Source organism: Podarcis melisellensis, assembly GCF_964234715.1.
Source record: "Podarcis melisellensis genome assembly, chromosome: 2".
NCBI classification, from domain to species: Eukaryota; Metazoa; Chordata; class Lepidosauria; order Squamata; family Lacertidae; genus Podarcis; species Podarcis melisellensis.
In genome coordinates this window covers 114,620,198-114,646,655 of record NC_138529.1, presented here as the reverse complement: position 1 = coordinate 114,646,655, position 26,458 = coordinate 114,620,198, and the positions used below count along the sequence as shown (strand labels likewise).

General features: G+C 45.3%; 1 protein-coding gene across 6 annotated transcripts; it reads right to left on the bottom strand.

Annotated features, from left to right (window-relative positions):
- Positions 1 to 1,035: 1,035 nt before the first annotated feature.
- On the bottom strand, positions 1,036 to 22,076 carry LOC309364441 (uncharacterized protein). 6 transcript variants are annotated; one of them, XM_081901737.1, is made up of 8 exons: positions 21,858 to 22,054; positions 19,200 to 20,163; positions 17,286 to 17,391; positions 16,227 to 16,309; positions 15,155 to 15,281; positions 13,931 to 14,038; positions 9,146 to 9,346; positions 1,036 to 2,520 (listed from the first exon to the last, which is right to left on the bottom strand). In XM_081901737.1, the coding sequence occupies exons 2-8, from the start codon at positions 19,935 to 19,937 to the stop codon at positions 1,529 to 1,531; spliced, it is 2,355 nt and encodes a 784-aa protein (XP_081757863.1). In that variant the 5' UTR covers positions 19,938 to 20,163; positions 21,858 to 22,054; the 3' UTR covers positions 1,036 to 1,528. The 6 variants fall into 6 exon arrangements, with proteins under 6 accessions (XP_081757863.1, XP_081757862.1, XP_081757864.1 ...); XM_081901736.1 differs by having other exon boundaries at positions 17,286 to 17,406; positions 21,858 to 22,053; XM_081901738.1 differs by having other exon boundaries at positions 17,286 to 17,406; positions 19,224 to 20,163; positions 21,858 to 22,053.
- Between the last annotated feature and the right edge of the window lie 4,382 nt (positions 22,077 to 26,458).

The window sequence follows — 26,458 nt, the reverse complement described above, 5'->3', positions numbered from 1 at the left end:
AGAGAGGGCCATGCCTGACTTCTGCTGGAATCCAAGGCTATGGGGGAAGCAAGACTTTCTTAAGAGTGTTACTGCTGTGAGCCCCTCCATCATGGGCTCAGGTTGTCTATATGTGTAAATAAACCATCTATCCTAAGGACAGCACTCTGCTGTGTCTTATCCGGAGGTTTGAGGCTAGAAAGGCCATTGTACAAAATTTACATTCATTGCTCCACCCACTTTTACCTCTGGCCCCGCCTACCACCAGTATCTCCTAAGGTCTTTTTCTTTAGGACAGGTGCATAACTTTCACTTCAATTATATATTAAATTATTTTCACATGTATGACTTCTTTTAGCTAGGCCCCGTATGCACTGAGTACTTAAAGCAGTATTATACCACTTTAAGCAGTCATGGTTTCCCCCAAAGGAACCTGGGAGCTGTAGTTCGTTAAGGATGCTGAGAGTTGCTAGGATACCCCTATTGCCCTCATGAAGCTATGATTCACAAGAGTTCCTTGGGACAAGGGATTCTTAAACCAGTCTGGGAACTGTAGCACTATGAGGGGAATAGGGGCCTCCTAAAAACTCTCAGCGCCCAGACTACAGTTTCCGTAATCCTATGGGTGAAGCTGTGACTGTCTGAAGTGACATGATACAGCTTAAATGTATGTGGCAGATGGAACCTCTGTCTCTCATTGTCACTCTTCTGCATTGTTATAACTATTATAATCATTTAATGCAAGCAAGTAACAACCAGAGACGAAGGCCCTGCCTGCAGCATACATGTAAAGCACTCTAATAATAAAAATTTATACCCCGCCCAACTGGCTGGGTTTCCCCTGCTGCTCTGGGCGGCTCCCAACAGAATATTTAAAACATGATAAAACATCAAACATTAAAAACTTCCCTAAACAGGGCTGCCTTCAGATGTCTTCTGACAGTCAGATAGTTGTTTATTTCCTTGACATCTGATGGGAGGGCATTCCACAGGGCAGGCGCCACTACCGAGAAGGCCCTCGGACTCAGCCACCATTAAAGGAGACAGTAGACACCCAGTCAGAATTCCTTTTATTATTGTACTCCTTCAGAGCTTTGCAAACAGGGATTCTGAAGAAACAGGCCTGCTCACAAAGCACCACGCGATGCATGTGCTTTCTTGTATTGCACAGGTCGCAGAGGAAATTTCCACCTGGAGGCTTGGCCTCTCCTTTTATTTACAGCGGTACCTCGGTTTTTGAATGTCTCCGTTGAGAAACATTTCAGTTTTCAAACGGCGTAAACCTGGAAAGAAATGCTTCGTTTTTTGAACACACCTCAGAAGTCAAACATGCCACGCAGTTTCCGTATTGAGTTTCAGGTTTTCAAAAGTTTCAGAACTCAAACAGTCTTCTGGAACGGATTACGTTCAAAAACTGAGGTACCACCTTATTTATTTCTCTGTGGCAATGCAACCTGCTTAAAACCTGCTTTCAGGGACGGGAGCTTGAGCCCCTGCTTCCCTCCTAACTGTGGAAAATGTGTTGCCATCTACAGAGCGGAAGAGTCTCTCAGCACCCTTCTTGGAGGCCCTGGTGTTTCGCCAGCGCTGCTCTCTGATCGAAACTCTTCCCGCCCTCCAGGTGCGAATAAGGCCTTTGCCCTCTGTGGATTCTCTGGTGCCTGATCAGCTTATCCCTCCGAGAGAAGTTCCTCCCGCACTCGGGGCATTTGAACGGCTTCTCTCCCGTGTGGGTTTTCTGGTGGCACATCAGGTGCACCCTCTGCCTGAAGCACTTTCCACACTGAGGGCATTCGTACGGCTTCTCTCCCGTGTGGATCCTCTGATGTCTCAGTAACGGCTCCCGAGAGGTGAACCCTTTCCCACACGCGGGGCACTCGTGCAGTTTCTCTCCCGTGTGAATTTTCTGGTGCTTAGTCAGCGTCTGCCTGTGTCTGAAGAACTTCCCGCACTGCGTACATTGGTATCGCCTCCCCTCTGTCTGAATCCCTTGATCCCGCTTTAACGCCTTTCTGTTCCCAAAGCTTTTCCGATCCTCGGGACATTCGTAGGGATCCGCTTGCGTGCGACTGTTCTGATACCCGGTCAAACCGTCCCCACGGCGGACGCTTTTCCTGCCCTCAGAGATCTCATGTTGCGTCTCACCTGCAGAGATTCCTGGGCGGTTATCCAAGAAACATTTCAGCTGGACGTTTTCTTCCAGTGTAGGACTTTTATAGGCGTTCTCCCTATTAGGGATCAGAAGAAGTCCCGATTTGTAGCGGGATTTTCTGACCTGCTTGGAGAAGAGCTTTCCCCCCTGTGTCTGCATGGTGTTAACAGCAGGTGGGAGAATTTGCATGACCTCTGTGTATTCATTCTTTTTCTCCATCAGCAGCTGCTTCTCCTGATGCTCTTTGGATTCCCATCGGTCCTCATAAATTTCAGGTGCCCCAGGGAAATCCCATCGGGACGTTTCTGCTAACGTCCTATGTGCTTCTGCCAGCAAAGTTTCTCCTAGTTGAGATTTCTCCATCTTGATCCAATGTCTTTTCCCATCACCTAAAGAGAAAGAAGAGAGGGTTTTTGTCTATGTTCTGGTCACCACTTGTCAAGAGAATCCTTCTTACTGCTCTCCCTTCCTGTTGCATACTCTAATTCAGTGGTTCCCAAAACTCTCCACCCCTCACCCCACAGACCACTTGAAACACGCCGGACTTGTCAGACGTGAGGGCCAACCAAAGTTGCTGAGCTTTTTTTAGGATTGAAGTTGTTGAACTTTTTTTACAATTTTATCCCAGCACATATACTGCCAGGGGGCCCGGATTAAATCAACCGGCGGCCCCTGAAACAGACTTTGGACATGCATGCAGTGTAAGGTCTTTAGTTGTGCTTCTATTGCTCCTTTTATCATTTACACATTTTATTTCATCGCACAGGGTAATTCACATTCCACAGAATTCAAAGGGGAACATTGTTAAGATACAACATAATAAATAAAAGACTGAATAAAAAATAAGCTGAAAATATTAACACTGACTGCAGACATGCTGCAGACCACCTGAATGAAGCTAGCAGATTCTTGGCAGCCCACGAGTCACACAGTTTGGGATCTCCTTTAGCTCTCCATCCGAAACTTGGGGTTAACTGCTGGTGGTCTGGTACACAGTAGTGGACCAGACAACCAATGGCCTCACTCTGTGCAACTCAGTCCCATATCTCGAATTCCCTCTGACCCCTTGGAGAAAACCTATGATAAGGCCAAAGGTTTATTTTTTTCTGTTTCTCACAAAAAGTCTGCCTATGCTCTCAGAGATGATCAATTCTTGTTCATGTCACGGAATGATAGAATCATAAAGTTGGAAGATACTCCGAGGGTCATCTAAGGGCAATGCGGGAATCTCAACTAAAGCATCCATCCAACCTCTGCTTAAAAACCTCCCATGAAAGATAGTCTATGGATTCTTTGACGGAGGAGCTCTGAGAGTCTAGACCCAAAGTTCTCCCCCTCTTGGGACCTGCTACGCTTCTCTGCTTGTGAGTTCTCCAATGTCTGATCAGCTCAGATTTCCGGGAAACTATTCTCCCCCACTGAAGTCATTTGTGATGTTTCCCTCCCATGTGGATTCTCAAATGTCTCCTCAGATGCTCCTTCCGTACAAAGCTTTTCCCACACACGAGGCAATTGTGAGGTTTCTCTCCCGTATGAGTCTTCCGGTGCCTTGTCAAATCCGATCGCCAAAAGAATTTTCTCCCACACTCCTGACAAACGCAAGGTTTCCTCGCTGTGTGGCACTGCTGATGTTTAAGGAACTTAGTTCTCTCATGGAAGATTTCCCCGCATCTGGGACACTTGTAAAATATTTCGCTGGTACGTTGCCTTCTCTGAACGCCTAGATGCTGCCCGCCGATTCCCACCGGCATATGACAGTCAGATGAATCTTCCCCAGCTTGTTTCATAACAAGTCCTGGTTTGTGCCGGGAGCTTTTATCACACTTGGAGAGCAAAGGCCTTTCCTCCCTGGTGCACACTGTGTGTTTTTCACTCCAAGACTCCTCAAGACCTTCTGAGAGGCTACCAGATTCATTCTGAGCAGTCAATGGCTTCTTCTCCAGTCCACTGTTGAACTCAGATCTTTCCTCATGGGCCTTGGCTGCCACTGACACATTTCTTTGGTCTATGTGTGGAAAAGACCTAGGTGATTCCTCCAGTTCATTTCCTCCATACTGAGAGCACCCCATCCTGATCCAGTTCCTCTTGCTGTCACCTGAAGAGACAAGAGAGAGGAATTTTGCTGGTCTTCCTTCCATTGTACGGCATAACAGGCTCCGTTAAACATCTCTTCTCCCGCAACCCCTTGGATCTAGAACGTAAGAATAACCTGCTAGATCCAGTCCAGCACCCTGTTCTCACAGTGGCCAACCAGATGCCCCAATGAGAAGTCCACAAGCAGGATCTGAGCACAACAGCACAGGACTCTCCCAAATTTGCAGCAACAGGCATTGGGAGGAATGAGGCTCAGGCAGTGGTGGCAGAACATAGTGCAACATAGCGCTCGAACCCACAACCCTGAGATAATAATAATAATAATAATAATAATAATAATATATTATTTATACCCTGCCCATCTGGCTGGGCTTCCCTAGCCACTCTGGGCGGCTTCCAACAAAATATTAAAATACAATAGTCCGTCAAACATTAAAAGCTTCCCTAAACAGGGCTGCCTTCAGATGTCTTCTAAAAGTCCGGTAGTTGTTTTTCTCTTTGACATCTGGTGGGAGGGAGTTCCACAGGACGAGTGCCACTACCGAGAAGGCCCTCTACCTGGTTCCCTGTAACTTGGCTTCTCGCAGCGAGGGAACCACCAGAAGGCCCTCAGCGCTGGACCTCAGTGTCCGGGCAGAACAATGGGGGTGGAGATGCTCCTTCAGGTATACTGGACCGAGATTAAGGGTCTCGCGCTCTACCAACTGAGCTATCCCTGTCAGCAGCCTTGGGGGAGCCCTGAAGAAGCCCAAGACAAACCTTCAGAAAAAACGTAAAAGGGGAAAGGGGAACAGCTCAATGAGGACTGCCCCAGTGTACACACCACACATTTAATTTTTTAAAATATATATATTTATAAATTTTCACAAATAAAATACAATTAATCAAACATTTTCCAGCATACATTCACTTTAAAAGTCGACTTCCCTCTGACCCCTCCATGTCTTTCTCATTATTATCTTTCGATGCTGCACATTGCAACTAATCTATATCTTCTTCTCTCAGCTTTATTCTCAAAATAACTTTTACTGCTGAACTTGCTAGCGTGCTGGCATACTTACAACATTTAAAAAATAATCTGCAAATGTTTTCCATCCCTCCTTGAAAACTGTTCCACTGTGTTCTTTGATTTTAACAGTTCAACTTGCTAATTCTGCACATTCCATCAAATTCAACTGCCACCCCCCTTTCATGGGTACTGCTTCCTCATGCCATTTTTGGGCACCATCAACACACCTGAAGCAGGTACAGTGGTACCTCAGGTTACAGACACTTTAGGTTACAGACTCTGCTAACCCAGAAATATTACCTCAGGTTAAGAACTTTGCTTCAGGATGAGAACAGAAATTGTGCTCCAACGGTGCAGCAGCAGCAGCGGGAGGCCCCATTAGCTAAAGTGGTACCTCAGGTTAAGAACAGTTTCAGGTTAAGACGGACCTCCAGAATGAATTAAGTTCTTAACCTGAGGTACTACTGTATTTTGGCTACATGATCTGGTATGAAGATCAGAGAGGGAATGTTTGCATAAAACCTGTTCAGAGAAATTTAAAAGGTGAGTAAGAAGCCTATAAAACAGCACGGAGAAAGGGGACGCAGGAAAGTTTTCTTCCGTCTCTCAGAACAACAGAACTCGTGGACACCCGAGGAAGCTGAATGCATGGAGATTCGGGACGGATTTAAGGAAGTTGTTCTTCACGCAGTTAAGCTACGGAACTCCCTTCCACAAAAGGCAGTGATAGCCACTGTAATGGTTATAGGGGTTGCTCGTGCGTAAGTTGCCGCCACTCCTGGCTAGGTTGCCTGGTTAAACCTTTTCTGTCTGGACAGCCCTTCACTTCGTGGCTGTTTCAGTCGCTAGCAGAATCCGTCAGTGGGCGTTTCTTGAACCTCTTCCAGCAAAGAAGTTCTTTGACACCAAGTCTCCGCCTACTCTCCCTGCGCGGAAGTCTTCTGTGCAGGGTGGGTGTGGGCAGCGGAGGACCCGTGCTCTCCCCGCTGGTCTCCGGCGAGGAGTCCTGGAGCCCCCTTGCCGATTCCCCCATCTGCCCCCCTTTATCCCTGGTGTTACACTGATTTCCTTCCCCAGCCGATGAGCTGCCTCTCTCCCTGCCGGGCCCTTCTCCAGCATCGCTTTGGAGCCTTGCCTCCGCCTCTAGCTCTGATGGCAGTTCCCTGACAGCCACCAACTTGGACGGCTTTAAACTATGTTCAGACAAATTCATAGTGGATTAAGCTTTGAATGGCTGCCTGCCACAATGGCTGTGCTTTGCCTGCACAGTTGCTGGAAACCACGCGAGGGGAGATGACTCTTGTTCTCAAATCCTGCCTTCAGGTTTCCCACTAGAGCATCTGGTTGGCCACTGTGATAACAGGATACTGGACTAGATGGGCCACTGGCCTGATCCAGACAGCTCTTCCTTTGCAGTTTCTGCAGGCCCACTAGAAACACGTTCACCCATAACTCCGGCTAGAATTAGGTCCGCTGGTGCCCTTCATGGGTTCTCTGCTGGCCGGTCAGTGCCCCTTGGGACTCAAAGTCCTCCCCGCACTCAGGGCGCACTATCAAGCACTCTGACATTTGAGAGTCCTCTGATGCCGGAGCAGCTGATCCTTCCGAGCGAAGCTACTTTTGCAAAGGGGGCACCTGTGCGGTCTCTCTCCGGTGTGGATTCTCCGATGTCTCGTCAGGTTTATCCCCTGAGGAAAACAGCTCCCGCACTCGAGGCATTTGTGAGGCTTCTCTCCGGTATGAGTTGGCAGGTGGTGCTTCAGATGCGACCCCCGAGAGAACTTCCTCCCACACTCAGGGCAGCCGTTGGTATAATTTGCCCCCCGCGTGCCTTTGCTGACGGTCTGGATTCTGCACAGAGCGATCCACCATCGTGGGACGTTCGGAAAGGTCCTCTCCAGCACGTTTCGCAACATGTCTTGATTTAGAGTGGGTCAGTCTACCATACTTTGAGAACGAGCGTCCCCTCCCTTGTATCTACAGTGGTGCCTCGCAAGACGAAATTAATTCGTTCTGCGAGTTTTTTCGTCTTGCAAATTTTTCGTCTTGCGAAGCACGGATTCCCACAGGAATGCATTGAAAATCAATTAATGCGTTCCTATGGTCAAAAAAAGTCCAAACAAAGCCAAATTTGGTACAAAAAGAGTTTATTAAGTGCTCTTTAAAGTCACACATACTGTAAAGAGCATTTCAAAAATCGAAGGAACAATAATTTAAGTTTCTACACATGACAGAAAAGCATTTAAAAATCACCAAAGTGTACAGTACTGTACATACATTTTCTAAGACTCTGGGGGACAACTCAAAGAAGGTACCTCTTCCACTCTTTGCTTCTTGCTGAAGAACCTGTCCATGGTCTGCTGCTTCATCCGTCTTTTCAACACCCTCGTATCAAAAGTGTTCGCAAGGTCACGTGTCAGGTCCTTGTCAGGGTGGTGCCGCTGTGCGAAAGCCTGCACATCTTTCCACTTCTGGCAAATGTCCCTCAGTTCTTTGGAGGACAGCCGTTCCTCAGTTGCTTGCTCCTTTTCCAGCGAGGCCTGCTCCTGTGCAGCCTCTGTCTGCAGTTCGACCAGCTCCTGGGTGGTCAGCTCGTGGTCGTGCTCCTCCACCAGCTCGCTGACGTCCTCCTCTGTGACCTCCAGGCCCATGGTCCTCCCCAAGGAAACAATGTCCTGCTGTGGAACGTAGCCCTCCGTCGTCACAACCTCCAGGAACTCCGCTGCAAAGTCTTCAGCCGCAGGAACATCAGAACTGGCAGCCTCTCCATGCCTGACCACGCTGTGGATTCCAGATCTCGTCTTGAACCGGTGAAACCAGCCTCTGCTTGCCTTGAAGACTTCTGGCTCGCCTGAGGTTCCTGGCTGTTCCCGGACGAGGTCTGCGTGCAAGGCCTTGGCCTTCTCACAAATGACGGCCTCAGTCACTGTGTCCCCTGCATGCTGCTTCTCTTCTAACCAGATGAGCAGCAACTTCTCTACCTCCTCCAGAACAGCTGGTCGGTTCTTCACGATCCTGGTGACTCCCTTGGCTACATCAGTCGCAAGGATCTTCTCCCTCATCTTCAGGATGGTCCCAATGGTCGATGGATTCCTGCCGTACTCCCTGGCGAGGTCTGTCACACGCATTCCACCGTCGTACTTCCGGATGATCTCCTTCTTCGTTTCCAGTGTAACCTTCTCCTTCTTCCTCTCGCCGGCCTCTGCAGCAGCAGTCTTCTTGGGTCCCATGGCAGTACAGCTCCTACCTTCGCAAACCCAAAAAAAATAAAATCAGTGCTTCACATCCAAAAAATTCAAAAGCACCAAACCTCCTAGAAAACACACAGGCTTCCAGATTCTTGCAAACCCCTTCTCAACTATTCCCCCAGCCACCCACCATACAGAAATCCAAACCCAGAAATCTTTTTTTTTAACAACAGCAGAGTGACCAATGGTCACAAAAAATCATAAAAATGCAGAAAAACACACACACAAGCTTCCAGATTCTTGCAAACCCCTCCCCAACACCAAGTCCTTGAATTCCAAACACCCCAACCCAAAATCCAAAACCCCCCCAAAAAGTTTTAAAAGTTTAACTTACCAAATGGCTGCAAAAGAAGTTTTGGAAAAGCTTCAAAAATCACCAAAGTCTTCAAAAACCTCAAAGAAGGCTACCACACCACGTGCTATGAGTTGCTCCTCGAAGTCAAGTCGCAACTGCACCTCTTCAAGCTATGCACCCTGGGTATTAATGGTTTTAAGAAAAAGGAAACAAACTTGCAAGACGTTTTTGTCTTGCGAAGCAAGCCCATAGGGAAATTCGTCTTGCGAAGCAACTCAAAAAACGAAAAACTCTTTTGTCTTGCGAGTTTTTTGTCTTACGAGGCATTCGTCTTGCGAGGTACCACTGTACAGAGCAATTTCCTCTACCTACAAGACCTTCTGAGAACTTGTTGGATTCAGTCTCAATTTCTAGAGCCTTCTTCCCCTGCTCCCTGTTGGACTCACATCTTTTCTCGCACAGCTCAGCTGCCATTGGTCCATTCCCTTGGCCCATATCTGGTTGTGGCTCGGGCTCATTTCCTCCATACTGCGAATTCTCCACCTTGAGCTCACTCCGCTTCCCATCACCTACAGAGACAAAAAGGGTACATTTGGGACTTTTTCCCAGATTCCTGCCACCTCATTGCTTCTGCCTCATATCACCCTCAAAATTTCTATCCTGCCGTGTCATTCCACAGCAAATCAACTCGACCGTGCTTTCATGTCTCAGATTTTGTTCAATTTGTGTGTGTGTACATACCTATGAGACACCTCAGATTAATTTTTTCAGATTTTTTGGTCCAAAATTGGGCTCAGGAGATTATTATTTTTTTAATTTCAATTTTCGCGTGATTTAGGCTAATGGAATTTCTGCATCAGTTTAGGAAAAAACCTGTTCTGCTTATTTTTCAACATATTGGGCTTATTTTGGTATCAAAATAAAGCTAATTTTTGTCTCTTTCAAAATAAGGTACAAAAGTGGTATTAAGTGCCAAAAATTTTGAACAAAATCTGAGACGTGAGAGCACATAGCACCAGGTGATTTGGCGTGGAATGGCACTGCTCTGTTTCCCAAACCCACAAATGATAAAGCAGTGAAAGCACCTAAAAACATATTTAAAGTAATTCCAACACAGAAGTAAGACTGGGAATGATTTCAGCTTAAAAGGTTTGTCGGAAGAAAAAGGTACCAAAAATACCACAGAGAGAGTGCCTGTAGAAGGGCTCACTAAATATTTTCTAGACGTTCCCTTTACCATGTGAGGCATTTTTTGGGGGGGTGCGAGAGGACAGAGAAAAGGAAGGTTCTGTTGCAAAAGTGCAAGACCTTTTAGGCTTCTTTGGACACAATGCATCATACGATCTGAGGTGAAACCAGAGTATTCTGACCAATCCTTTGCTAAATATATCCAGAGACATGACATTGTGTTTCTCCAGGAGACCTGGAGCACAAGTGAAGTGGAGTTAAATGGCTTTTCTGCGTTCTCCCTCCCAGGTCTTTTAAGTACTAGAGGGGGGCGAGTTAAAGGTGGGTTAGTTACTTTAATCTCAACAAGGCTAAGGGCCATATTTAAAAAACTAGACCCACTAGACCATCTGGCCACAGCTGTGCAAGTACAGTGGAGAACCCACAGCTTGCTGCTGATTAACGTATACCTACCCCCACAAAGAGAGAAAAGACTGATAAGAAATACTTGGGCTCAGTTAGAACAGTATCTTGACAAACTATCAAATCAATTTCCTGATGCCTCTGTAGTGGTGGCAGGCGACCTAAATGCCAGAACTGGACAATCTGATGAGGCTTTGTATGCCCATTTCCATGAAACAGCCCCCATTATAGAGGAAGCCCACTCAATACCAGCTAGAATCTCAAAGGATAAAGGCTGCAATTATGCCGGCTTATGCCTATTACACTTGGTCAACAAGTTGGACTTGGTTATACTAAATGGCCGTACAGAGGGGGAGAAGGTCGGAGAATTCACATTTATATCTAACAATGGCGCCTCCACAATTGATTATATAATCGTGTCGTATGATCTTCAAAACAAAGTTCTGGAATGCAAAGTGGAGGAGCGCTTAGACAGTGACCATCTGCCATTAAGTGCACTCGTAGCTGCGGGAAAGGATTTATCCTGCGCTGAGAAAATCGAACATTCGAGCCCTACAGCTTTGGAGCTCAGATATTCTCGTATCAGATGGACAGATGAACTGCATAAGGAAATTTCAAGTAGGCTATGCTCAAAGGAATTCCTCACTAAGAGAGAAAACCTTATAACTTCCTCAAGCCATGAATTAAAGATAAATTTATTTCAGGAGTTAATTTCACTCCTTCAAGATTCCCTGAAGGAAAAAAGGAACAGGTCAAGTAGGCAATCCTCAGTATATAAAAACTCCAAACCCTGGTTTGATCAAGAATGTCAGGACATGAAGCTAAACTTACTGAAAAAATACAAGAATTATAGATCTGCCAATTTACCCCAACTCCCCACGGTCTGGTTTGAAGAAAAACGAAATTATAAAATCTTGATCAAAAACAAAAAACTCCTGGCACAGAAAAGAGAATGGAAATGCCTAATAGATGCATCCAGAGAGAGAGATTCGGCCACCTTCTGGAGACTGGTAGCAAATGGAGTGCGATCTACCTCCTCAGAAGTGGAGTATACTATACCTGCAGGGACTTGGGAGGCATTTTTCCAATCTTCATATTCAGCTCTGCCTTTGACACAGCCACTAATACAGTGTGCGGCAGGTGATGAGTGGCCTCCGGTGTCGGTTGCGGAGATCAGGAGGCTTATTCAGGCACTTAAACACAGAAAAGCCCCGGGAGCAGATAATATCTCTCCTGAGCTTCTCAAAGCCAATATTGACTGGTGGACCCCAGTCCTTGCCACCTTATTCACCAGCATAGATCAAACAGCAATAATACCAGAGGACTGGGGATTGGCAATCATCGTTCCCATATTCAAGAAAGGCTGTAAACTTGATCCAGCCAATTACAGACCTATCAGTCTCTTAAGCATCATTAGCAAACTTTATGCAACTCACTTACGTGAAAAGTTTGCGGACTGGCTGGAACAGGAGCACATCCTAAAGGAAGCCCAGGCTGGTTTCAGGGCACATAGATCAACTCTAGACCAAGGACTGGTATTGCAACATCTAGTGGAGAAATACACCTCAAAGAAAGGAGGCTCCCTCTATGTAGCCTTTATAGATTTCAAATCAGCTTTCGATTTGATACCCCGGCACAGACTTTGGGAAAAATTAAATGCCACAAACATCGATAGACGTCTTTTGCTTCTTATCCGTAGACTACATGAAAATACTCGGATCCGTGTTAGATGCGACCGTTATGGGAACCTATCAAAGGAAATTCAAAGTTTCCATGGTGTCAAGCAAGGCTGTGTTCTTGCCCCTATTCTATTTAATTTCTATATAAACTCCTTAGTCGGAAAGATGGAGGAAGCAAGTACTCATCCCCCAAACCTAAATAATATACCAATCCCAGTCCTTTTGTACGCAGATGATGCGGCACTTATTTCCTTCTCTTGTGTGGGTCTAAGAAAACTTTTACGAGCTCTTACAGAGTATTGCGAAGCTGAACACCTAATAATAAATTACACTAAATCAAAAATTATGGTGTTCTCCAAGAGAAAACTCCGACATAAATGGAAAATTAATAACCAACCTATTGAGCAAGTAACATCTTTTAGATATCTTGGAATAATTTTTGATGAGAAGGGATCTTGGTGCCATCAGATTAAGAATTCCATTGTAAATGCGCAAAGATCTTCCAGAGCTATCATAAGATTCTTTTACAGAAAAGGAGGTCAATATGTTCCTGCTGCCTCCCAGGTCTTTGTTGCAAAAATACTTCCACAATTGATGTATGGCACCCAGATATTTAATTGTCAAAAACTCAAGTCCCTGGAATCTGTACAAACTAAATTTTACCGCTCCCTACTAGGGTTACCTACCTGTGTCTCCAACACAGCCATCAGGCTGGAGGTAGGTCAACTCCCTATTAATGCCAGGATATGGATCCTGAAGATTCACTTCTGGCTAAAACTCATATTTTTCCCAGTGGGAGTGGCTCCATTGACTCTACTAGACCCGTTCCAGTCTAAATGGAGATTGTCGCTTTATGAAAAATTGAAGGGCCTGGGGCTTTCCCCACAAGAACTTATAGCCTCAGGTTTTGAAAAGGCTAAAAGGATGGTGAGCCAGCGAATAGGAGATGTAGAGCTTCAGGACCATATGAGCAAGATAGATAAATATCCAGCTATCCAAGATTATGGAAAAGGGTTTAATCTAACACCATATTTGCTGGATCTACAAATCGCAAAATACAGGCGGGCGTTTACCCTTACCAGATTTGATGTACTGCCATCTGCCTTACTAAAGGGCAGATACGAGGGCACACCCTATGCTGAACGAGTTTGCCCATGTGGTCTGAAAGAGGTGGAAACGGCTTCACATGTGTTGTTACACTGCGACCTTTACGGGGATATTAGGTCACTGTTTATCTCCCCTATCGTTCAGAAATTTCCAGGTCGATCTGAATCTCAGCGGCTGAAAATCCTACTAGGAGATAAAAACCCAGAAGTAACACTGAAAGTGGCCAAATTTTCTGCGGCTGCGATCAAGCGGAGGGCATTAGCTGTAAAAAAGTAAAAGACTTGACCCCTGGACAAGCCCCCCCCATTTTTTAAGTCTATATATATACTGTAGTGCATATATGTGTATATATGTGTGTGGGTGTGTGTGTATATGTGTATTGCTTTTATGTATAATTTTACAATTTTTAATTGACACCATTATTCCCTTTGTAAACTATTGTTGTTTTTTATGTTTTTTCTGGTCTATGACCGTAATAAATTTATTCATTCATTCATTCAATGCATCATAGTTAAACTAGATTTAAATCTTAAGTGGAAAGGAGCTCATTGACATTTCCAGAAGTTTTCTGGACTTTCAGGAAAATAGAGAATGCACAAGGAGTCAGTTCTGTTCTGCATAATTTTTTTAGTTCATCCACTAGTCATCAGGAATGCTGATGAACCTGTGTACAATGACCTTGGAGAGAGGGGAAAAAGAAAGAAAAAAGAGTGGCCTACAGCTCTGCATGACAACCCCAGTGTCCTTCTCCGTGGGCAAACATTGCCAACCCCTTACCCATAGCTTGGTCCGAGGGTTGTTCACATTGCACCGAGAACTGGTGGAACATCTCGTCCTCCTTTTTGGGGTGGGAGGGGAAATCAGGTTTGGGTGCCAAAAATCCCTCTTGAGTGGAAAAGAGAAACAGAGAGAGAATGATGTCTAGCTCAGTTCAAAACCCAACAAACATGCTTTTCAAAGCTCCTGCAGCCAATCAGAAGCTGTGCCTTGGTTTTCGAACGGTTTTGGGAGTCGAACTGACTCCTGGAACGGATTAAGTTCAGGAATCAAGGTACCACTGTATATATAAAAAGCTCACACCAACTTTATATTACAGAAGAATATGTGTTATATGCTTTTAATCAAATAATAATAGTGGGGAAATGCTCTTTTTTGGAAAGCCATGCATCAAACAAAAGCTTCAACTTTTGCTATGTGCTATCAATTCTATCCATTTTAAGCTGAACAAAGCCACGTTTTGGTTTCCGAACGTTTTGGAAGTCAAACGGACTTCCAGAACGGATTCCGTTCGACTTCCAAGGTACGACTATACAATACAGTGGTACCTCGGGTTAAGTACTTAATTCGTTCCGGAGGTCCGTTCTTAACCTGAAGCACCACTTTAGCTAATAGGGCCTCCTGTAGCCGCACCGCCGGAGCACGATTTCTGTTCGCATCCTGAAGCAAAGTTCTTAACCAGAAGTACTATTTCTGGGTTAGCAGAGTCTGTAACCTGAAGCGTATATAACCCAAGGTACCATTGTAAAAGGAGCCAACTAATCTAGAAAAGAAAGAAACTAAAGAAAGAAGGAAAAGAAACAGAAACTACAAGATCCTCCCTCATCAATATAGCTTAACAGAGAAAGGCGTGCCCTCTCAGGTGTCATACCTCTTATTCTCAAAGCTGGTGATATCTCCCCTTGCCCATCTCTCACACGGGGTCCTCAAACTGTCATTCCCCTTCATGTGTGTAGTTTTTACCAAAGTACAACGAGAGAGAGTAATTATATAAGAATAACAAAAAACTATCCAGGGAGATAATAGTTAAGAGAGAGAAAATGGAAAGAAATGGATTAAAGGAACTCCATCTGTCCGTTATGTATGCAATATTTATTCAAAGGAGTCAAATACTCAATCTAGTTATTCAATTATTCCGCCCCCCTCCTATAGATTCCAAAGAGGGCAATCTGTTATGCCGGCATCCACAGCAGCTCCTGGGGCCTGAGAATGACAAAGCCTTACCCAAGGATTCGGTGCTCCCATCTTCCTCCTGCAGGACTTGCCAGAACATCGTCTGTTGGCCTGGCTGGATCAGAGTCGGCTCCACGAGGTGCAAGGAGACACCTGCCTCCTTGAGACTCACCAACCCCTGGAAAAACGTGAAAGGGACCACCACAGATTTCCCCGGTCAGGTCTCGTTGCACAATAAATAGCATTTAGAGCCATTCATTGCACATGGAATAACTTCCATGAGCACAACGAAACTCCCCCTCCTTCTCCTCCAAATCAGTTCCAGAGACCTGGAGGAAATTAGAGGAGGCATGCAGGGGGAGGACATCTCATTGCGTTCATGAAAACTGATCCCTGCACGCAGTTAACTTAGTTGGATTCCACCATCTTTGATCCACTTGTAAACCATAAGGGAGGGGGAAAACCACTTTTCTTGCACTCTTTACAGTGCTATTCAAGCCCCACTGCCCAACATGCAGGTAAAAGTGGGCAGGGTTGCAGCCTTACAGGCCAATCTACTACAGTGCAGCCTCGGAAGCCAAATGCCTTTGAACTAGAAAGTTTCGAAAGTTCCTGAATGATCGAAACCCAAACGTCTGGTGTGGCTTCCAATTGGCTGCAGGACGCTCCTGCAGCCAACCAGAAGCCGCACCTTGGTTTCCAAACTGTTCCGGGAGTCAAACGGACTCCCAGAAGGTATTAAATTCGAAAACCAAGGTACGACTGTATAAACAATGAGGACTAGGAACTCAAATAACTCCAGTGTACATGTGCACTAGAAAAATGATTTCGCTTTTTGGCCAACTTGTTTTTAACTTTTGACCTTCATCCAAGACTTTAATGTACATTTTACATTTTATGTGAACCGTTTACAGGTTTTTTTAAATGATTTGTCAGCACCCAAAGTCTGTTAAATAAAGGCTCCTTCCCTCTAAATGAGGGGGGGGGAGAGAACCAGCAGTTTACCAGGACAGGTATTAGAAAACCAGGAAAGAGGAATCATTGCAGAACCCACTGTTAGCCTGGCTCCTCTATAGTCTTAACACACCACACAGAAAAGCTGACCCACCCAGATTTCTTGTACCTCATTCAGACCTGAGTCAGCCATCCTCTGTCCTTCCGCAGGAGACAAGGAACTAGAGTGACCTGAGAACTTGATTCCGCCGCCTGCAAAGGGTGAGGGGAAATTTAGAAATGGGGAGCAAGTTAATCCCATAGCCTTTAGGGTGTCTGGGTACAGCAGAGTAAGTTTCCTGTTCTGTTAAGAGTTGCATAAAGGAGAGAAGGGGCAGGTTTTCATGCAGTGACAGGGAAAGAGACCCAAGTCACCAATTCCCCTTTTGGTACAGCTGCTAAAAAACTGCACAGACAGTGTCTTGCTTTTGCTCAGCTTTTTCCTGGAGCAAGATTTCTGCTGTTAAGAGATTAATAATAATAATAATAAGCCAGATTTAGTATTATTATTTATGGATGGCTCCCTATGAAGGATCTTGAAGCCATTTCACAATACTGCACTATATATATATATATATATAGAGAGAGAGAGAGAGAGAGAGAGAGAGATATTGTGCTTGGGCTATCGCTCTCTCATACACACGTATTTATAAAGTTAAAAAGATTGCTGCCTATGAACAATTGCATATCCAAAAACAATTAAAAACCCTTACATATATAAAAGTGGATTTCAAATCAAACACAAGCACAGACTGGGATGATAATGATGATGACAATGATAATAATAATAATAATAATAATAATAATAATAATAATTTTATTTTTTATACCTGGCCCATCTGGCTGGGTTGCCCCAGCCACCCCTGGGTGGCTTCCAACACATAAAAAACATAATAAAACCTCAAACGTTAAAAATTTCCGCTTGCAAGTATTCAGCAAGAAATTGAAAGGGGGAAAAAGAGAGGAAAGAATCAGGTTTCTAAACCCCTCACATGTGGGAGGGATTTATTCATTTCTATGAAATAAAAGCTTGACTTAGAAGACCTGGGCAGCCATTCTGATTCCCCAAAACAAAAGATGAACACACCATAGTTCCTTCCTTCGACAAGACTAAGGCAGCCCAAATTTCATCCTTCTCATAATCCATGAAACTAGAACGACATGAAACACTAATTCGGTGACTTCTTACCCAGCAGCCTGATCTCCCCATCGCTCTCCTGCTTCCCTTCGTAGCAGACCTGTCCCTCGGCGGCATCTGAGGGCTCCTCAACTGCATCCAGAGAAGCCAAACACACCTCTTGCAGCGGCCCCTGAAAGAGGCACAGAAAACCCCTCTCAGAATAGAGGCACAGGAATGATAAGGGCTCTGCACTCCTAAACCCCCTTCCCCTTCGGGTATTAATTCAAGGAACTATTCGGGCCAAATAAAGCTTACCTATCAAAAGTCCTGTGGGATCAGACCAAAGTCCTGTCTAGTCCAGCATTCTGTTCCCACAGTGGCCAACCAGGTGCCTATAGGAATCGGGCAAGCGGGACCCAAGAGCAAAATTTGTCCTGGTGGCTGCCAATTCAAGGTCAGACCAGAATTCTGCTTGAAATTTGGATTTCTTAGCAGTAATTGGTGTTTTATGATTTCACCTGAGTGACATCTGGTGGGAGGGTGTTCCACAGGGCAGGTGCCACTACCGAGAAGGCCCTCTGCCTGGTTCCCTGTAACTTGGCTTCTCGCAGAAAGGGAACTGCCAGAAGGCCCTTGGCGCTGGACCTCAGTGTCCAGGCTGAACGATGGGGGTGGAGACGCTCCTTCAGGTATACTGGACCGAGGCCTCAGCGTCCCTTCCAACTCTACAATTCTATGATACCACAATTCAGTGCTGCTACGGTTTAAGGAATAACGCAATGAAAGTTATTCTGTTCTACTGAAAAAAACTTATTACAATTTGTAAGAAATTAACCCACCTTTTCATTTAGTTTGACATTCATTTCAACCATCCCCTGTGCCAGTAGCAATAATACCAGTCATAAAATGTCAACAAAAATAAAAATGTCAACTGACTATTTAATCACAATGCTTTTTGGTGTTTAACAGGAATATTTTATAATGGTAATGGAGCAGTTGTGAACATTTCATATGGCTGCATGTATGAAACTTGTTGTGGGAAAACATCCAAATGTATACATCTAAGATGTATGTGCAGAAAAATGATGCATCAAAAAGCTATTGGGGATGGAGGGATTTTGTAAAAAAAAAATTGAATTATGAGGCCTTCTTCCACCTGCCTTGCCCCACCCTCCAGTCTCTGCTTTTCTATTTGTATTGTATTCTTTTATGCACTGTGACTTGCTGAAGTAGTTTTTATTGATGATAGTTTAGAAAATATTTATTATACTTGCTAATATTATTATTAATAATAATTTATTATTTATACCCCGCCCATCTGGCTGGGTTTCCCCAGCCACTGTTAAGAGTGGATTTCTGTTTAATTTTTATATGCTGATATTTTATACTGTTCTATACTGTTCTAATGGATTGTTGAATATTACTTTATTTGATATAAGTTGCTTATTTTAAAGTTTTGTTTTATTATCACATTTTTGTATTGGATTAGATGCTTATAAGGGGTATATTATTTGTTTCTTCAGCTTGTAAACTGCCTTGGGTATTTTGAAAGACGGTATACAAATTAAAAGTGAAATGAAATGAAGAAAAGATAGAAGGAATTTGTTGACGAGGCCTGTATGACCCCACTGAAGCCAGAAAGGTCACTTTCCTGTGTCTGGTAAAAAGTGTTGCCTGGGAAACCAAAAGCTTCCATTTTTACGGCTGCATATGACCTAGAGATGCATGCCTTTTGCTGAGATACATAACTTGGTAACTTCTAAAAGTTAACCGGATGCTTTGGAATTCTTAATTCCCTCAGTGCTAATAACCAATAAAGGCTATTGATTAGCTCAACAACCTTAGTGTGGTTAGTTGAAGAAAATTCACCGCAGCTCCCTGCTAAAAATCCCACCCATTGCTAACTGAACAACTGCAGATGACACCGATAATCCAGGCCACCACCTGTTGCTTGAGAGGGACTCCAGGGATGAAAAACCTCACCTGCCATTTGTCTGTTTTGCCCACCTGCTGGCTGGCCATCAGGAACTCCTCCGCCAGGGCCACCGCCTGCAAACACGACTCCGGTCCTCCTGCTCGGATCCAGCTCTGCAGCTCTGGCGGGAGGCTGGCCAGGAACTGCTCCATGACCAGCAGCTCCAGGATCTGCTCCTTGCTGCGTCTCTCCGGCTTCAGCCACCGGTGGCAGAGATCCTGCAGCTGCAGGTGGATCCTTCGGGGGTCTTCCACCTGCTGGCAGCAGAACTGCCGGAAGTGTTGGCGCTCGGCCTCCATCCTCAGGGCGACCCCTCGCAAGATGGCCGCCTTCACCTTCCCATAATCCTCTCTCTCTCCGGCTTCCAGGCTCCGGAAGGCCTCGTCTGCTTCCCCGCTCAGCGCAGGCAGGAGCCGGGCTGCCCACTCTCCTCTGGGCCAGTGGCAGGCTTTGGCCACTTGCTCAAAGGAGGCCAGGAAGGCCTTGGCGTCTTCCCAGGGGGCAGACTCGGGCGTCTCTGGGGGGCTTCCCCCTTCTGGATGAAGGGGCTGCAGGGTCTTCAGGAACTGCTGCCACTGGGCTTCCCATCGCTCTTGCCTCCCCTTGCCAGGTCCCCCTTTGCCGTCTTCAGACGCTCCATTTCCTGGTCGCTCGATTGTAATTCCAGGCAGGAGCACCCTGCTTGCTTTTCCTGCTGGGTCTGGTCTGAGTTCCAGTTCTGGACTTGTAGATTTTTGCTTCTTCATCGCTTCCAAAGTTCACTGGGCCAATCTAGAAGCCGGTTGATTGACAGGAAACTATATTTGCTCTCAATCCCTGAAAGTCTGGCCAGAAACACAAAAGAAGGAACAGCTATCTTCTTGGTTGATCTTCTAGGACTGGATTGTGGTCGATGGGGTTCAACCGTCATATACACCACCTGCCCCTGACCATTCCCTGGCAGTGAAGCTCAGTGGTTAGGCGATAGTCTTCCTGAGTGAGAAACAATGGACTTAGTTTATTAACAAACGACATCCCCAAGGACAAAAGGGATATATTTTTGTATATAACCCCAGCCGCAAAAATACTTATGGCAAAATATTGGAAAACAGAAAAAGTACCACAAATGACAGAATGGCAAGTTAAGATTTGTTGTTATTATTTCTTATTGGTAGAAGGCAATGTTAATTCACGCTTCTTCATTTTGCTGTCTGTATAATTTTCTTAAGTCAATAAAATAAAAATAAAATAAAAGTGGGGAGGGAGAGAGTAGATGCAGGGAGAACTGATGACCAAAGCACATACTCTTAAAACCCCAGAAAAAAGGACCCAACGTGTGAAGAAGAGAGAGGCCAATGATCCAGCAAGTTCAGCATCTTTAAGTATTTCATTAATTAATTAATTTCCTTGATTTTATTATTATCTTTATTGAATTTATTTAGTTTATATACTGCCTTTCATTAAACAATCTCAGGGTGGTACACAAGATAAAAACACGAGGTTAAATCACAAATAAATACTTAAAACAGAAACAACAAAACCATAACACACGCACAAACACATTTAAAAGGCTGTAGGGTAATAATCAGCCAAAGGCCTGGTTGAAAGGCACTGGACATAGTAAAAGATCCATCGCATCCTGGTCACTGTCTCTTTGAGCTCCTGCCATCGGGACGGAGATACAGGACGATGATGACAAGAACGAGCCGTCTCAAGAACAGCTTCTTCTCCAGAGCGATCTCGGCCCTGAATGGGAAACCTGGACTTTGAAAGTCATCTAATCTTCCTTGCTGTATTATATTATATTGTTTTAATTAGTGTTTTTATAGTTGTTCTGATTTTGAGTGGAGTGCCCTATCTGGGTGGATGGAGCAGCCAAGTAATTTCGTTGTCCCTGAGAGGGGGCAATGACAATAAAGATATTATTATTATTATTATTATTATTATTATTATTATTATTGAAAAAGAATGTTTTTGCTTGGCCCCTAAAGATATACAAGGCAGGTGCCAGGCGAGCCTCCCTGAGGAGAGCATTCCACAAATGGGGAGCCACAGCAGAAAAGGCCCTGTTCTCATGTTGCCACCCTCCGGACCTTACATGTAAGAGGCACACATTTTATAGCCCACTTTCATTTCCAAGAAGCTTAAGCTGGCTGACATGGCTCTCCACTTCCTCATTCAGTCCCCACAACAGCCTTGCGAGGTGGGTTAGGCGGAGAGGCAGTGACTGGCATGAGGCCACCCAGCGAAAGTTTTGCAGCCACGTGGGTACATGGACCCTGTCCTCCCATATAAAGTAAGTAGGATATGAATAAACAATGTTTCGTATGCTTAAAGACCCAGGGTTTGAAGCCTGGCATCTCTAGGTGAGGCTGGGGTTGCCAGCCAGTGCAGACAGTCTTGGGCTGCATGACCCACTGGTCTGGCTTGGTATAAGCTTCCTATGTCAGTAGGATATGAATAAACAACATTTTGCATGCAGGTACGATCCAGGTGAGGCTGGGGCCGTCCGTCCCCCCGCCTGAAACCCTGGCGAGCCGCTGCCGCTGCCAGCCTGTGCAAGACAGTATTGGGCTGCAGGCAGGCGCTCATGCAGGCGGCTCCCGACGGGACTTCCCTCTCGCAGGGCTGCAGGGCTTCAAGAGAAGTTGCCACAGCGACAAAGCCGGAACGATCCCGGTTCCTACCGCGATCGATGGCGATCCCGGTTCCTACCGGCGCTGCTCCCCACTCGCTCCGTTTCGGTGCTCGCGAACTAGAGTTCCCTGGTGCCGTCCCCGGCTGGAAGCGGGGCGTCGGAGACTGCAGGCGGTCCCTGCAACGGCCCCGATCTCTCGCTTTAAGGCTGCAGCCTCCTCCTCCTCCTCGGTGGTTTAATGGCGGAGTGGCAAGAGGCAAAACCCGGAGGATTCACACGATCGCCCCCTTCTGAACGCCGGGATGCGTGCAACTCTCCCACGCCAGCTCCGCCCCGAAGCACGCGAGGGAGAGGAAGGGGAGCGCGCCTTAAGAGGGACGGAGAGGAGGCAAGGCTGGGATCCGCGGCTGCAGCATCGTCCTCCGCAGGGATCGGGGTCCCCTCGCCCGCCAACCTCCCGGACGGAGCCTTTTTTGGCAGCCTTTCGGAGGGAGCCGAGCAGCCGAGAGAGTTTCAGCAGCCTCCTTGCCGCTTCAGATATGGCTCTATGGGAAACGTTTAGTTGGAGGGGGGTCCAAGGGTCGTCTAGTGGTCTAACCCCACGCAATTCTGGAATCTCAACGAAAGCAAGGCCTTGCAACCACCCGAGGGAGCCCGTTCCACTGCTGAACAGCTCTGTATTTTATTTGTTTTATGATTTTCAGTTAAATACATTTCAGTAGTTTTACAACAACAACAATTAATATGGGCGGCTTCTAACAAAATATTAAAATACAATACTCTGTTAAACATTAAAAGCTTCCCGGGTTGTTGGTTTTTTTTGCTGTTTTAATTTAACTCATTCCTTTATCCAGCTACTTTAAATACAGGTAAAAGGTAAAGGTACTTTAAATATATACTCCTATGAAACTGCAGGTTATTACAATAATCCTGCTCATTTCCTTATCTGTTTACAGCTTATTTGTAAATATTCAATTTCCATTCTTTTATAAAAAGTTTGTTATCTTGATTACTTTCCCCCCCCCCGCCATTTCTGCAAACTGCACCAGTTTTTGTATCCATACTTATAGGTGACCCTACAATTCTATGATTCTGTGACCTGCCCACTTCATCCTAAGGTCCACAATTTTGGGGCTGCTACAAAAAATGCCCAGGAGGTCAGCTCCTCCTGCCAGGGAGAAGGTGGAAGAACTACCAAGAGGGCATTCTCTGCCAATCTCAGCACCTGAGGGCCCTGTTTAAATGAGATGCTCGGTCCTTTCCTCTGTTTCATCACCATCTCAATATATGCCACTTTTAAATAAATTTATCCTTCCCGGCTTCTACAATAGCAGGCTGATCCCTCCTCTTTTTTTCTTCCCTCGTGGTATTTTACACTTCCATTCTCTCTTTTTCATTCAGGTAGAAACTTCTCTTGGGCTGCTGTGGTTCTCTAGAAAATTACAGCTCTGTTGTTGCCTGTCAAATTTCATCAAGCCTGAGTCATCTGCTGTTGGAGTGCCAGCAAGATTTCAAAAGTTTGAGTGACAGCAAATTTTGGAGGTTTTCATTTTTGGCCAGAAATCAACTTCCTGGAAGGGTCGTCACTTGCTCTCTAGATCTGAGTAGAGATAAAAGAGAAAGGCATGAAGGAGCCAAAATCTGCAGGTCCGGAACTGGAACTCAGACCAGACAAAGCAAATGGCAGCCACAAGGTTAACTATGCCACCGAGTGACCAGAATGTGGAGCGTCTCTCTAATGGGGGCCCCCCAGCAAAAGATGCCCATCCTGCTTCTCATCACCTGATTTTCACATAGCCTTCATGTTTCATTGGCATCATGCACAGAGAGAGAAATAACTCAGAGTGGAAAAGCCTGGCAAAAGGATGTTTCAGGCATCCTGAAAAGAGGTCTCTAGAGCATGGGCAAAATTATCTCTCTGTCTCTGCAGGTGATGGGAAAGGAAGTGAGGTCAAGGTGGAGAATTCTCAGTATGGAGGAAATGAGCAGAGGACACACCCTGGACTCCCCTGGAGATAATCCTTGGGAATGGGCTAGAGCCCAGGAAGATTAAGGAGGAAGGATGCCGATTCAAAGATGGGAAGAAACCTGTGGAATGCAATGAGCTCACAGAAGGTCCTGCAGTTGTCATTAGCCAGACCTTCACAGTTGGCAAAGGGGGGCGGCGGCCTTGTTCTCCAGCTGAGGCTACCAATCAGGACGATGCAAACAGTGGAGGACGAGAATGAGCATCCCATGTCACAGGAAGATGTCCGGCAACAGCAGAGAACAAGAGGAGGAGAGAGAAAATGTGAATTCTCTTGGACTAGGAAAAGAAGTAACTTGACTAGACATCCGGGCCACCCAATGCAAGCGAAGCCTCATAATTCTCCTGAGTGTAGGCAGAGGTTTATTTCCACAAAGTCAATCAAGGGAAGCGGAGGCGGGCCCTACAAATGTTCTCATTGTGGGAAATGCTTCAGGCTGAGTCATCGTTTGAAGGAACATCAACTGATTCATACTGGAGAGAAACCACATGAATGTTCTCAGTGTGGGAAAGAGATCTGTGGAGACATCAGAATGTCCACACTAGAGAGGAATCATACAAATGTTTTCAATGTGGGGAATGCTTCAGTCAGAGTGGGGCCCTGCTAGAGCACCAGAGAACTCACAACAGAGGTTCCTCAGGGCTTAAAGGTGTTGACATTGGTACAGCGTTACTGGATGAGGCCTGGAATATTTCTTGGTCATTTAATAAGTTTTCATTTAATCTCCATTTCATTGGGAAGTTTTGCCCTGTTCTTAATTCCACAATAATAGAGGCCTGGAATGCTTGAAGTACGAGGCCTTTTTAAGACAATGTCAGTCAGAATTAAAAAAGCAACGTTTTAAGTTATTTCAATCTTTTAGTTCTTCACGATCCAATCTCCTGATAAGCCTCAACTGATTCATTGTGACCTGGATTCCCACTTGCACCCGTGGCACACAAGGAGGTTGTAGGTCACAGGAAAAAAATGGGATTCTGCATGAAACACTGGCTAGAAAATATATGAGGCATGGCATTTTTAGAAAGAGTTGGCTTACAAAAGTTGTATTGTTAGAGGAATTGCCAAAAATAGTACAAGCTTGATATAATACGGTGGCCCTTTATGTTTTGTGCAAATAAGGGTGAGAAATAATTATAGCCTCCAGTGAGGCAAGTCATGTCACGGAGGGCTGCTATCAAGAGACTTAGGTTGTTCTCCTTTGAAATACTATCTCTCAGTGTTGTTGTATGCATTACTCTAATGTACTTTGTCAATTTTGGTACCTTTTTCATATCTTGTTTTTATACAGTATCAATAAAAATTAATTTGCAAAAAGAGTGTGAGAGATCATACTGGAGAGAAGAGGCATGAGAAACCATGTGAATGTTCTTGGTTTGCAAAAAAAAATCTGGGACGAAGTAAATTTGAACAGACATCCAAGAACTCACAGTGGAGAGAGATGATCTGATATTCTCAGTGTGGTAAATAACTTCAATGAGAGAGGAGAGTGGAAGAAACGAGGGAGTTCATACTCACCATATAAATGTTCTTGGTATGCAGAAAGTTTCAGCTGGAGTAATTGGGGTACCCATCCTGGAGAGAGATCGTTCAAATGGCCTGAGAAACGTTTCTTGACAAGACAGATAGATTGATTGGACATCAAGAAACCCATGGGAAAGAGACCTTATGAATGCTCCTGAGTGTGGGAGGAGTTTTGTTCGGACCAGGGTTTCCTAAACCTGGATCTCCAGCTGGTTTTGGACTGGCATCATCCCATGCTAGCAGGACCAGTGATTATGGAGGATGGGAACTGTAGTCCATAAACAGCTGAGACCCAAGTTTGCAAAACCCTGGTTTGGACAGATAAAATGAATCTACAAACCACACGATATATAGACCTCATGGGCATTCAGTTGGCACCCCTAAGTTCCTGGCCCCTATAGTGTATTAAATTCTACCCAAAGCAGTTATGGCTAATGTCACCTTGTTAGTGGCAAATGGACTGACGTCGGCTACAGTCCAAAGAACGCTGACTGAAAGGTAAAGCACTGCTTCACCTTGACAGGATCAATGGCTCAGTTGGTTAGACTCTAGAGCATGGTGCTGATAATGCCAAGATTGCAGGTTCAATCCCTGTATGGGACAGCTGCCTATTCCTTCATTGCTGGGGGTTCGACTAGATGATCCTCAGGGTTGTTTCCAACTCTACTATGATTCTAATAAATCTGCTGTAGATGAAACCATTCCTCCTTTCATTGCTTTCCTGAAAAGATTTACCGATTTTCCTTGGGAGCCCAACCCAGGAAAGACGCAGAAAACTCTGCAGTTCACAGCGAAGGGATCACAAATTGCTGTTGTTGTTATACGTACCATAGTGTATAACAACTAATAGTATGTGTTGAAGGAGAAACACCGACAAAAAACCCAGAAAGCATGAGTTCAAAAGAAAGCAGGTTGGAGAAGCATCCAAAATAATGAGACAGGATTTGACTGCTCATTGGAACACTGTTTTAACTTTCAGAGTGTTATCATAATTGGGGAACAACTCCCCTGTGAAGAAAGGTTGCAGAATCTAAGACTTTTTTAGCTTAGAGAAAAGGTGAGCAAGAAGTGACATGAGAGAAGTATTTTTCTCCCTCAATGC